Source organism: Herpailurus yagouaroundi, unplaced genomic scaffold, assembly GCF_014898765.1.
Source record: "Herpailurus yagouaroundi ecotype Mexico unplaced genomic scaffold, PumYag 250, whole genome shotgun sequence".
NCBI classification, from domain to species: Eukaryota; Metazoa; Chordata; class Mammalia; order Carnivora; family Felidae; genus Herpailurus; species Herpailurus yagouaroundi.
The window spans coordinates 18,091,038-18,103,118 of NW_024412467.1; the positions used below are offsets into that span (position 1 = coordinate 18,091,038).

Consider the following 12,081-nt stretch of genomic DNA (forward strand, 5'->3'; position numbering starts at 1 on the left):
TCGAGCCTCGTGTTGGGTTCTGCACTGACAGTGAGGAGTCTGCTTGGGATTCTCTCTCTCCCTTGCTGTACCTTCCCCAGTTGCAGTCTCATGTGAATGCTCTCTCTCTCAAAAAAAAACCAAACATTAAAAAAAAATAAAAACACCTATTTCATAGCCTTGTTCACTAAAAGGCCTAGAAATAATGACTGACATGGTAGCAGTGAGCACCCCCAGTGATCATTCTCTAAGTACGATTTCTAAATAGTGGCGTTTAGAGACCTGCTGATTCCAAGTCTGAGTCTAGAAACGTACTAGGTGAGCCTAGAGCACCCATTCGTATCAGAAGCAGAGAGGCTACTAAAGAACATAGAATTTTGTCTGAAGCATTGCAGAGCCAACTTAACTAGGCTCCCACTGGACAAAAATAGGACAGTTTGAGCACCAATAAGGAAAAATACTGTAATGGCTTGAAGAACTTCAAAATCGTTAAATCTATGAGTCATAGGAATGCATAGAACAAACAGAAACCTTTAGAGAATACTAGGGAACCATATCATTATTTTTGTTAAATAAGTTAAACTGTTAAGTAAGAGGAAGTAATCAAGTATTTTATTTTGCCTTGCATATGTAAACAATCCTCAGAGTAACCAAGTGGTTATGGGGAAATTTCCCTTTACAGAGGTTATTCCTGCTGATAAATGAAGACGGAATGCTACCAACATCCTGCTGAAAGTACACAACCCACCTCCCTCTGAAATATTCCTGCAAACAAAAACCAAAACAAAACCCTGAATCTGATCAAGCCTCTAGTTCTAACTACTAATTTACAGGAAGGAGAACAGACAAAGGGATATGTTAAATTACACCATGGGGATTCATTCAGCCAAATAACAGACTGTGGGAAACTGCAGAACAGATGACTCAACTTTTTTCAACAAATTGCAAAGACAAAAGTGATGGAGGGGAAATCTATAGATTAAAAAAAAAATTAAGAAACATACTAACCAATTGCAATATGTGTTTTCCTTAGATTTGGGTTTAAACGGGGATCAAAAAGAACATTAATGGGATATTTGAGGAAATGGGAATACGACTTTGATATTTAATGATATTAAAGAATTGAGTGTGTGTGTAAGTGAGTGAGAGTGAGGGGAGAAGGGGCAGAGAGGTGTATTTTTTTTCTTAAGAAGAGTCTTTGTCTTTTAAAGATAGATGTTGAAATATTTACAGTTGAAATTATATGCTTTCCAGGATTTGCTTCAAAATAATCTAGGATTGTGGGTAGGAGGATGTATGGAATGTTACAGAGGGAACAAAATCAGCCAAGAGTTAAGAATTGTTGATTGGTGATAAGTACAGGATTCATTGTTTATTCTTTCTCAACTTTTGTCTGACTTTTTAATTTTTTACTATGGAAATATTAGAGTAAAAACCTAGCCATAGCTGCTCCATAAGAATGGCTCAAAACAAAACAAAAACCCCAGTGTCGCAACTAACTTATTACTTCTCTACAGTCAAGTTAACTGCCCTTCTTTTTTTAGTGAACTTTTTATTTTGTATTAATTTTAGATTGACATTAAAGTTGCTCAGTTAGTATAAAGAGTTCTCCTGTACCTTACCCTCACTCAGTTTCTGTCGCTATTAATGCCTTATATTACCATACTAAATGGGTAAAAACTAAGAAATTAACATTGGTATGTTACTATTGATGAAATACCAGACATTATTCAGGTTTCACCAGTTTTTCCATTACAGTTCTCTTTTTGTTCTGGGACCTTATCCAGGGTACCACATTGCGTTTACTTGTCAGTCCTGCTAGCCTTCTTTGGTCTGTGACAGTTATCTCTTTCCATGTTTTTCATGACTTTCACAGTCTTGAATACTGGCCAGTATCCTGTAGAATGTCCCCCAATCTGGGTTTGTCTGGTGTTTTTTTTCAGATTAGACTGGGGTTATGGGTTTTGGGGAAGTGCCCTTCTTGTCACATTACATCAGAGGGTACATGTTATCACCATGACATCACTGATGATGTCAACTTTCATTGTCTCCACCGTGCAGTTAATATTTTTCTCTTTCCCTACTCTGTTCCTTGGAACCAAGTCACTGGCCTACCCTCAAGTGTAGTGGTAGGTAGTGTTAAAGTCTGCTTTCTGAAGCAGGGTGTGTTAGGGATCAGGACCACATTCAGGTTCAGCGATTGACTAAATAGGCTTTAGCATATGGTCATATTGGTAGCTAGGCTTTAATATGGCAAAAGGATATAGAGCAAAATCAACAAAGGGAACAGGTGTGTGACAAGAAGTTTGGAGAAAACCAAATAGAAGCTTCCCAGAGTCCTCTCCCAGTGGAGTCACACAGATGTTCTTCAGTCCCCCAGCAATGAGCTGTGACAACACATGTGAAATGTCTACTGGAGAAGCTCACCTGAGTATAGGAGTCCAGGGATTTGATTGGCGACTGGTTAAGTAGGCACTCTCTGCCCAGCATGTATCAAAATTCCAAACTCCCAGAAGAAAGGATGTGTCTTTTCATTTATAGAAAGTTTTATACCAGTGTAGGGAACTATTTACTGGTCAAGTTTCTAGCCCCCAGCCGAAGGCTAACCATGCAAGCAGGCCTTTCTAAGGACAGTGGTCAGTGTTAACTCTTTTCTGCATAGGAAAGTATTCCCTTTATGACGCATTTTTGAGAAAAATGGAATTAGTTTTAAAAACAGCGTAATAGTAGGACCTATTATTATGTATTTTATATAAAAACAACAAAAGTAAAATTAGATCAGGGGTGTCTTAATTTCCCTGCTGTACAGAATGAAGTATGTGGCAATCTAGGCCTCTTTTCGTTCATTTGCTATTTCTCATGCCCATTAAAAAAATTTTTTTATGTTTATTTTTGACAGAGAGAGGGGGAGAGGGAGGGGCAGAGAGAAAAGGAGACAGAGAATTCCAGGCAGGCTCTGCACTGATAGCAGGGAGCCCAGTGTGGGGCTCGAACTCATGAATGGTGAGCTCATGACCTGAGCTGACTAGACACTTAACCAACTGAGCCACCCAGGCGCCCCTTCTCGTGCCCATTTTTAAACATTGCTATAAAAATATTACTCACTGCAGCTTTTGAAGCATTTCATAATTAAAAAATGCCTCCAGGTTGTGACTTCATTTATTGCCAAATAATTGGAAGAAAGCTGTAAATTTCAGTAATAACATATAACCAAAACCTGGGTGGAAATCCCAGAAAGTAATTACTGAGATTTAAGACACAATATGTATTCATAATTTACTTTCTTTTAATAGGAAAAACGGGGTCTTCGAGAAATGCGAGTTCTTGAAAATTTGAAGAATATGATCCATGAAACAAATGAACATACTCTTCCCAAATGTAGAGAAATAATGCAGGGCGACTTAAGCCAAGTTCTCCAGAGATGTAAGCCAGCGTTTTTTGTGTGTTTTTGTTTTGTTTTTTAACGCTGTTTTATTTCAAATGAATGCTATGCCAAAATGTATTTCCTTCAGTGTTTTGGTGGTAGGTGGAGAGAGAATTCTTAATCAAAACCTATAAAATGGAAGCCCTGTCACAGAGCATGTGACTATCTAGTGATTAATGTGTGTTGCCAACGATGTTGAGAGCATTAATCTCCAAAGTGAGATGTGTGCATCTGGGGTACACAAGATAAGCAGTCCTTTTAGGATGTGAGAAAATTGCAGCATTATTTACCTTTTTTAAAATTTAATTATGCATAAGAAGTTTGATGACTAAGAATTAGGCAGTGAAATGAAACTTGTTTTTCAAACAGGATACTAGAATTTTTAACTTTTTTTAAAAAAGGATCCCATCATAAATGTTCGTAAACATTTTATAACTTTTTTCGTTAAGCAAAATATTGTAATATGGAGAAACATTAAAAAAGAATACTTACTAAACATATAAAATAAAAGGAGTTTTATTACTAACTGATTTTAAAATTAGAAGGGTATCAAAAACTCAAGGTTTCTCCTTGGATCTAGATCCATACTGACACTGTTCAGCTTGTGTGAGGGTAGATAATGCTGGCAAATAATGATGGATTACTGAAGTGCAAATGAAAAAGTACCTTTCTGGGGGGTGGGGGGGTGGGGAGAAAACAAAACTAGCCAGTAATATAATGACCTGTGAAGGAATACAGTAGGGAGATTTGGTTAATAATTGAAATTAGCAAGTGTTTGTATTCAGGTCCAAGTTAGTCTCATGTACTCTAATGCTAAAAGGGGCTTGGAGAGAATTAATGCCCCAAGATTCCATTTGGTATCTTTGAACGAAACAGCAGAAAGTCTAAAATTGATTGTAGGCTTTTGCATCTTAGTACACACATCATTTGTTTGTTCAGACTATTACTTCCTTAACCCTGACAAACATTGTAGATATTATACTAAAAAACTCGATTATTAGTAAGACTACTTATGTATGCATTTGAGATATGCCTGTAACTGTTCTTTTCTACACTTTGAGTCATAAAGATAAATTGGGTAAAACTTGGTAAAAATCTGTGAATGGTTATTTTGATTTAATTCATTCTTGGGCTAACATAACTTCTGATGTGAAGACTAGCCTCTTAAAAGTAGTCTCCACAATGAAATAGAAAAGTATTACTAGTAAAATGGAATTCAGACTGTAAGTGTATCCTGAAAGGAAGAATTAAAACACATAAAATCCAAAGTTGATAATTAAGGTTTTAAGATATGTGGACTACTCTGGGTGTAATTAGCTCTGTGGACCTAAAAAATGGCTTTGGAGGTGTTTTCCTGCTAGAAGCATGGAAGGCTTCTTCAGTAGGCTTCAGCCCAGGTATTTTCTGCTAAGTATTATGAGCATGGGTAGAATGGAGATGATTATGTGCTTTAATTTTAAAGCTTTGCCTGGGCCCATCTGTCGTTCCCAGGGAATTGCACGTTTAAAAATCTGACATTTTAAGTCAGAGTGCTGGCTTGTTTATTTTCGATACTGATTCATCAAGGAGTTGTACAAAATCATGCAAGCCAGCTTATGTGGAATGTAGTGGAGTATATTCTGGTCTAAGTAGTACTCTACAAGCCTAGTGATGAGTTAAGTTTTGTTTTGTGCCTGTTAATACAGCTGCCACATTTATCTCTTCCTGTGCTGGTGGTGCGGTCAGCTGTGCCGCTCAGAACTCTGCAGCTGTGGACCTCCGGCTTCTGGTCTCACATGTTGCGCAGAGCTAGGTAACTGTGGAGCAGTAAGGTGGGGACATCTTGAATTATTGGAATGTAGACCTATTACAGAATCCTCAGCTTGGAACTGTTTCCGCTTTTGGCTGTGTGGCCACCCACCTTGTATAGTGTCTTTGGATTTGATGACCAGAAGCTTTAGAACAAAAACTTACCTGTGGTTCCTTTAAAAATCACAAAAAGTAGGGGCGCCTGGGTGGTGCAGTCGGTTAAGCGTCCGACTTCAGCCAGGTCACGATCTCGCGGTCCGTGAGTTCGAGCCCCGCGTCAGGCTCTGGGCTGATGGCTCGGAGCCTGGAGCCTGCTTCCGATTCTGTGTCTCCCTCTCTCTCTGCCCCTCCCCCATTCATGCTCTGTCTCTCTCTGTCTCAAAAATAAATAAAAAACATTGAAAAAAAATTAAAAAAAAAAATCACAAAAAGTAAATGAGAGTTCTTGGAGGGTACAAAAAAAGCAACCCATAAAGTCATCAACATATAGCCTTTATGGGGCACCTGGGTGGCTCGGTTAAGTGTCTGACTTCAGCTCAGGTCATCATCTCACGGTTTGTGGGTTCGAGCCCCACTTCAGGCTCTGTGCTGACAGCTCAGAGCCTGGAGCCTATTTGGGATTCTGTGTCTCCCTGTCTCTCTGCCCCTCCCTGCTCACACTCTGTCTGTCTCTCTCAAAAATAAATAAACATTAAAAATTTAAAAAGAGACAGCCTTTATGTTATTTTTTAATCCTGAAAACAGTATTAGTGTCTATGCCCTGCTTATTAATTACTTAATAGACTTACGGATTTCACCACATTTGTTGTCTGGAGATCTTGCCTTAGTATTAAGGACCTAGACCTTGATTTTAGAGTAAGAAGGACAGACCCTGTGGGTTTTCCTTACGCTAACTAACACGGTCATAGGAAATTTTCTTTTCTTACCTGCTTCCCTCTTTTTTTAGAGAGACATGACTTTATTTTTTTATTATTATTTAAGCAGAAGGTTGTATGTTTAAGTAATAAGAAAAAAAAAAAGGGAAGAAAGCAATAAATCACCCTAGTAACTACCTGAAAATAACCATTGCTTTTTAACATTGGTGAACATCATTTTAGACATCTTTGTGTAAATCCAAATAGAAGGATGGATAGAGACATGATAGCTGAATGAATAGCTGGGCCGGTATGAGGGAGAGAGCGCATTTGATAATGAGATCATACACTTTTTTTTTTAATGTGTATTTTTGAGAAAGAGAGGGAGAAAGAGAGAGCGAACATGCCAGTGGGGAGGGGGAAGAGCGGGAGGGAGACACAGAATCCCAAGCAAGCTCTGAGCTGTCAGCACAGAGCTGGACGCAGGGCTGGAACTCACAAACTGGCGATATATCATGACCTTGAGCTGAAGTCAGATGTTTAACCGACTGAGCCACCCAGGCACCTCTATTTTTTTTTTATTTTTGTTTTGTTTTTGTTTGTTTGTTTTGTCTTATGGGGAGGGTCATACACCTTTTAAGCTTAGGTATTAATTTTTAATTTTATTTGAATTTAATGTAACAGGCACTTAAAACTGAAGGAAATACCTTAAAATAAGTGTCACTTTTGCATAAAAGATAGTACTTACTAAAAGATCGTTCAAGGAAAAATAATTATAAAAAACATTTAGAAGTTAGAGTCATGATGTTATTATTTCTGCATTAATTAATGCCTTGAGAGTTGGAGGCATTCAGACATTCACAGCTTCCCTCACCACTCTCTTCCCCAACCTCACTTTTAACTTGATCAAGGTTTATAGTATTTGCTTTCTGTCCTGAAGTCCTAATGCTGCCACTTATTTATTTAGTCTTAGACTCTTGACTTCCTTCTCATTTGTTTACTGGATCTTTAATGATGATTTTATAATTCTGTTTGTTTCCTTAGCCCTGTACTTTCAATTTTTATTTCATGCAATATGTTTGCTCTCTTTTAACAAAGAGAGATTTTGTATAACGGAGCACCTATGGACAATTTTATTAGGTTTTCTTTCAGAAGAGAGGCTGTGTCTGTTTCATCTGTCTCTCACATATTATGAGCCTTTCTCCACCCCTCATATCTGTTTCTGTACAAATTAAAGCATATTAGAGTTCTAACAATTTTGTCAACTTATTTTCTTTTTCTGACTTTTGGGGGATGAAATAATTAGGGGTTAGGAATCTCAGTTCTTGGCCATCATACCACATTTCAAAGTTTATAGTATACAATTATAATTTTTCCTTGTTCAGTAAGTGATGGAATTTTTTACCTTTTATTTTTTTTTAACTTTTTATTTATTTTGTGAGTGATTTAGGGGACTAAGTTTGTGTGGTTTTGCTTCAATTTGTCTCTACCTAGAAATGTTTAAGAAGTCAATGATTTAAAATACCAATTTTTATTTTTTTTATTTTAGGGAGAGAGAGAAAGCCCAAGCAGGGGAGAGGGGCAGAGGAAGAGAGAGAGAGAATCTTAAGCAGGCTCCACACTCAGAGCAAAGCTTAACATGAGGCTTGATCCCACGACCCTGGGATCGTGACCTGAGCCAAAATCAAGAGTCTGACGCTCAACTGACTGAACTACCCAGGTCCCTAGAATTAACCAAAAATTTTATAGCACTTTACTAGTTAGAATTTTTACCAGCATCCTCTTCACGCACTGCCTCTCCCTTTTCTGTTCTCCCTGCCTCTGCTCACATGTAGCTTACTAACAGATTTTTTGGGCACAACTTTGAGAACATAACTGGGATCTGACCATCCTCACCATTTCACTAACTGCTGCCACCCTGGTCTAAGCCACTCTGATCTCTCACCTGGATTGTTCTAGTAACCACATAACTCATCTTTATGCCTTTCCTGCCTATAATCTGTTCTCCACATAGGAACCTGAATGATCCATTTGAAATGTAATTTGGCTCTTATCATTACTATATCAGAATCTCCTCCTCTTGCTTACTGAACAGCCAGACTCCTCACAGTGGCCTAGATGATTCTACATAATGGCGCCCACTCTTTTATTTCCTTCCATTTTCTTTTCCCACACTTCATTCGAGCTACTCTGGCCTCCTTATTCTTCTAATATGTGCCAAACGTGCTTCCACTTCAGGGCCTTTGCACTTGTTTCCTCTGGAATACTCTTGTCAGCCTTTTTTTCTTTTTTTTAATTTTTTTTAATGTTTATTTTTGAGAGAGAGAGACAGAACGCAAGCAGGGGAGAGGCAGAGAGAGAGAGAGAGGGAGACACAGAATCCAAAGCAGGCTCCAGGCTCTGAGCCATCAGCACAGAGCCTGATGTGGGGCTCGAACCCACGGACTGCAAGATCATGGTCTGAGCGAAAGTTGGCAGCTTAACTGACTGACTCACTCACGCGCTCCATTGAATACTCTTGTCAGATTTTTGTACATTCTCATTTCCCATCCATCTCTGCTCAGGTGTCAACAGTGAGACCTTCTTAGCTACTCTGTAATAATCATGTTCCCTCGCTCTGGCATTCTCTGGTCTCTTTACCTTGTTTTTTCCTCCAGAGTATCCACCCCAGCCTGGCATGCTAAGTATTTATATGCTATCTGTCTCCTCAACCAGAATATAGGTTCTATGAGTTCGGGGACTCTGATTGTTCTCTCCAGTACCCCTGGCACCTAAAACAGTGGAGTTCCGAAGTAATTATTTGTTCCTTGAGATGAATGAATGAGAATTCAGCTAACATCTAATACCAAGCCAAAGTTACTTGCTTATGTATGTATTTGAGGTTCACACATACCAATCATGATAGAATGTATTTGTTTTTCTTGTGTGAGGACAGTCGGGACGTTGTCACCTATCGTATGTGGCACTACTGTATGTGGTGCTAATTTCAAAAAATCTTTTGGTTGACAGAAAGTAATTTGACATTTCTTGACTCTTTAAAATAAGTATGGTCTCCTGAAATGCAGACAACAGGGGAAACGGCTTCCTGCTGCATTAGGTACAACCAGTAAGTGATGTGGAAGTGATAGGAAGGTTGAATAATAGGCCTTTTCCTCTTGGGGTCTCTAATCATGAAGAAGGAATGTTTGGTATGGTCACGTGATTTTCTTGTATTTTAGAAAAGCAGGTTTCATTAAATTTAGAAAGTAAACCTTTCTTATTGTGTGGCTAAAGAATTAAAAAGTCAGCAACTTCTAAGGGACTGAGATTTCTAAAAATGGGCGTTCTGTCTGAGCACAAAGACAATCCCTGTAAGGAACAAAAGTGTGCCTTTGTCAGATGTGTTCTAATTAAAATTTTAAAGGACATAACAGATGACAAAATAATGTCATAGTCTTGTAATTCTTCTCTTAGGTTAAGCCCAGAATGATCTGAAAATGATGAAGCACCCAAAGACCACAGAATGGATTTTTTTTTAAGTTATGTTCAGAGTCAGGGGGAAAAAAATCCAATCAGGAAATGATAGAACCACTGCTTGGGAAGAATGATGTAATATTAATATGCCACAGAAAGAAGGCAGATCTAATCAGCTCCCATTTTGTTTTGTTTTCATCTTTTCTGTTAGAACAAACAATGATTGGGAACATAATTTTCAGGGCTAAAATATTATCTTTGATATAACTAAAATAAATGGCTACTGATAAAAACATTACATTTTAAAAGCAGAATCCTCCTCTTTTACCATATTCTCACAGGGAGGGACCTAACATTTTTCTGAAAGGGAAGTCACAGTCCCTGCCCTGCTGAGGAACTTGGGACCTTTTCGGGACTAGGTTTGGGTAGGAGAGGAAGGCATGTTGTGAAACACTACTAAACCTCTGTGTAAGCAAATGCAAGGTAAAGTGGTGAAATACCCACATACCTGGTAAAGGAATTTCAAATAAGAGAAAATCCTTATAGGGAAAGGATTAATCTAGGAGGGCTTTATTATGAAGCCAGGACACCATAAACTGTTCTCTTAAGACAAGTAAAACATTGTCATTAGGAGACAGGACTAAGGAAAGCATTTTCAGTAGGGATAGTAAGTAGAATAATAGTAATAACAACCTTTCTTGACTGCTTACAATGTGTGAGGGACTGCTCTAAGTGCTATTAATATTTAAATTACTTGTCAGCCTAGTATCCACTCTGTTATCTCATTTAATGTCAGTTCTGAAGTCCTCTCATTAGTTGTTCCATTAATTTTACAAATGACGAACTGAGGTGCTGAGGTGTTAGGAAAAGCAACAGTGACAGTGCCTGGCTCATAGCAAATGCTCACTCGGTATTTGGCAAGTGAATGAGTGAGCAAGCAAACATGCAAGTTACACAACTAAGTCCTCAACTCTACATTTGACTACAGCTCCCTGTCACCTGCGTGCAAAACAGTGAAGTGAAAACATTTGTATATAGAAATAAAATGGGTTCAGTAAATGAAGAGGTCTGAAGAACTAATGGATGAAAACCAATTTCTTTGATGAGATCACAAGAGGAGAATGTTGAGGGTATGAGCCATGCCTTTAGAGGCAGGGATCTGATTGTATTTATTTTTGAAAAAATTTTAAAAATTTTTATTCAGTGTTTGAGAGAGAGAGACAGAATGCAAGTGGGGAAGGGGCAGAGAGAGAGGGAGACACAGAATCTGAAGCAGGCTCCAGGCTCTGAGCTGTCCACACAGAGCCCGCCATGGGGCTCGAACTCACGAACTGTGAGATCATGACCTGAGCCGAAGTCGGATGCTCAACTGACTGAGCCACCCAGGCGCTCCTTACAACCTGCTTTCTGCACTTATTAGTCATATTACCTACTGTTTGTACCTCAGGTTTTTACAGATGCCAGAAATCTGTGAAATGGGATAATGATCCTCTCCTAATTTAGGAAGATGGGATTGAGAGGAGTAATACATGGAAAGTACTTAAGACAGGTCTGGGCACATAGTGATAATAAATAACTCTAATAATTATCATGAGCAGTTGTGGTTCATTAGAAAGGGAAGTCACTCGAAGGAAACAGTCCAGAGAAATTTATTTGAATCTGGCAGTGGCAGTCAGGATGAACTAGCAGGCAAGAGCAGAAGCAGGAATGGGAAGTTGTTGAAGCCTTGTGGGTACCAAGTATTGCCTGCAAGAGAGAAGTTTGTATGAATGAGAAAAAGGGAGAGGGAGGGCTAATGAATCGGAGAGACATTGTAGACATAATGAGAATGTAATGATAAATTTATCAGGCATTTTATATCTTTTTGGAGAATTCTGAAGTCATTGTTGACAACTTGTCATTGGAATTAGTACCTAAATGCCCTTGGCTTATACCTCAAGGCTCATGAATAATGTTGGTTCTAATTATGACATCCTAAATATATTGGCAAAACTTCTTTTTTCCCTTCTAGCCAGCCTATCACAGCCAAAATAATATCAGTTTTTTTGCATAGTTTCTTGAGATCAAAACAATTCAAGTTTTGGGGGTGTTTCTTTTGGCTAAGTCTTGAACAAGGGCTGCTGATTGAAAACCCATTGTCTGTTTTATTTCAGTGCAAACAGCTTCTGATGCAGTCTGTAGACTCCAACAGAAGGAGCAGGAACGAAAGAAGGTAAAAGTACATCATTTGGATAATGGGACCTACAACTCCTATTATCATCATATTATTAGCAGTTGCTTTTTTATTTAAAAAGTCTCTGAATTTGTTTTCTTTATGCAGTGATTTAAAAAGTTTAAAAATGGCTAATTCATTGAAGATGTGTTCAGGAGGTATGAACACTTGATTGTACCACCCATATTTTTATAATTCAAATTGCAGATCTCTCTTTTTTTTTTTCCTTTTCAACATTTCCAACTATTCCCTGAAAGCAGTATTTGTCTCATTGAGGAGAGAGAATAAGACTTTTACATGAAACAAAAAATGCCTACCAGATTGGGAATATAAATCTTTTCTTTGAGCCTGAAGCACTGATGAGTATGTTA

The 12,081-nt window shown here is 38.3% G+C and overlaps 1 protein-coding gene across 1 annotated transcript in view; it reads left to right on the forward strand.

The window, feature by feature from the left end:
- The window catches only part of BLOC1S5 (biogenesis of lysosomal organelles complex 1 subunit 5), a 45,870-nt gene that overhangs the window by 17,203 nt on the left and 16,586 nt on the right, over nucleotides 1-12,081 (forward strand). Inside the window, exons 3-4 of the mRNA XM_040460665.1 lie at nucleotides 3,273-3,402; nucleotides 11,652-11,710. Coding sequence (XP_040316599.1) covers nucleotides 3,273-3,402; nucleotides 11,652-11,710 — 189 coding nt within the window. The remainder of the gene's footprint in view (nucleotides 1-3,272; nucleotides 3,403-11,651; nucleotides 11,711-12,081) is intronic.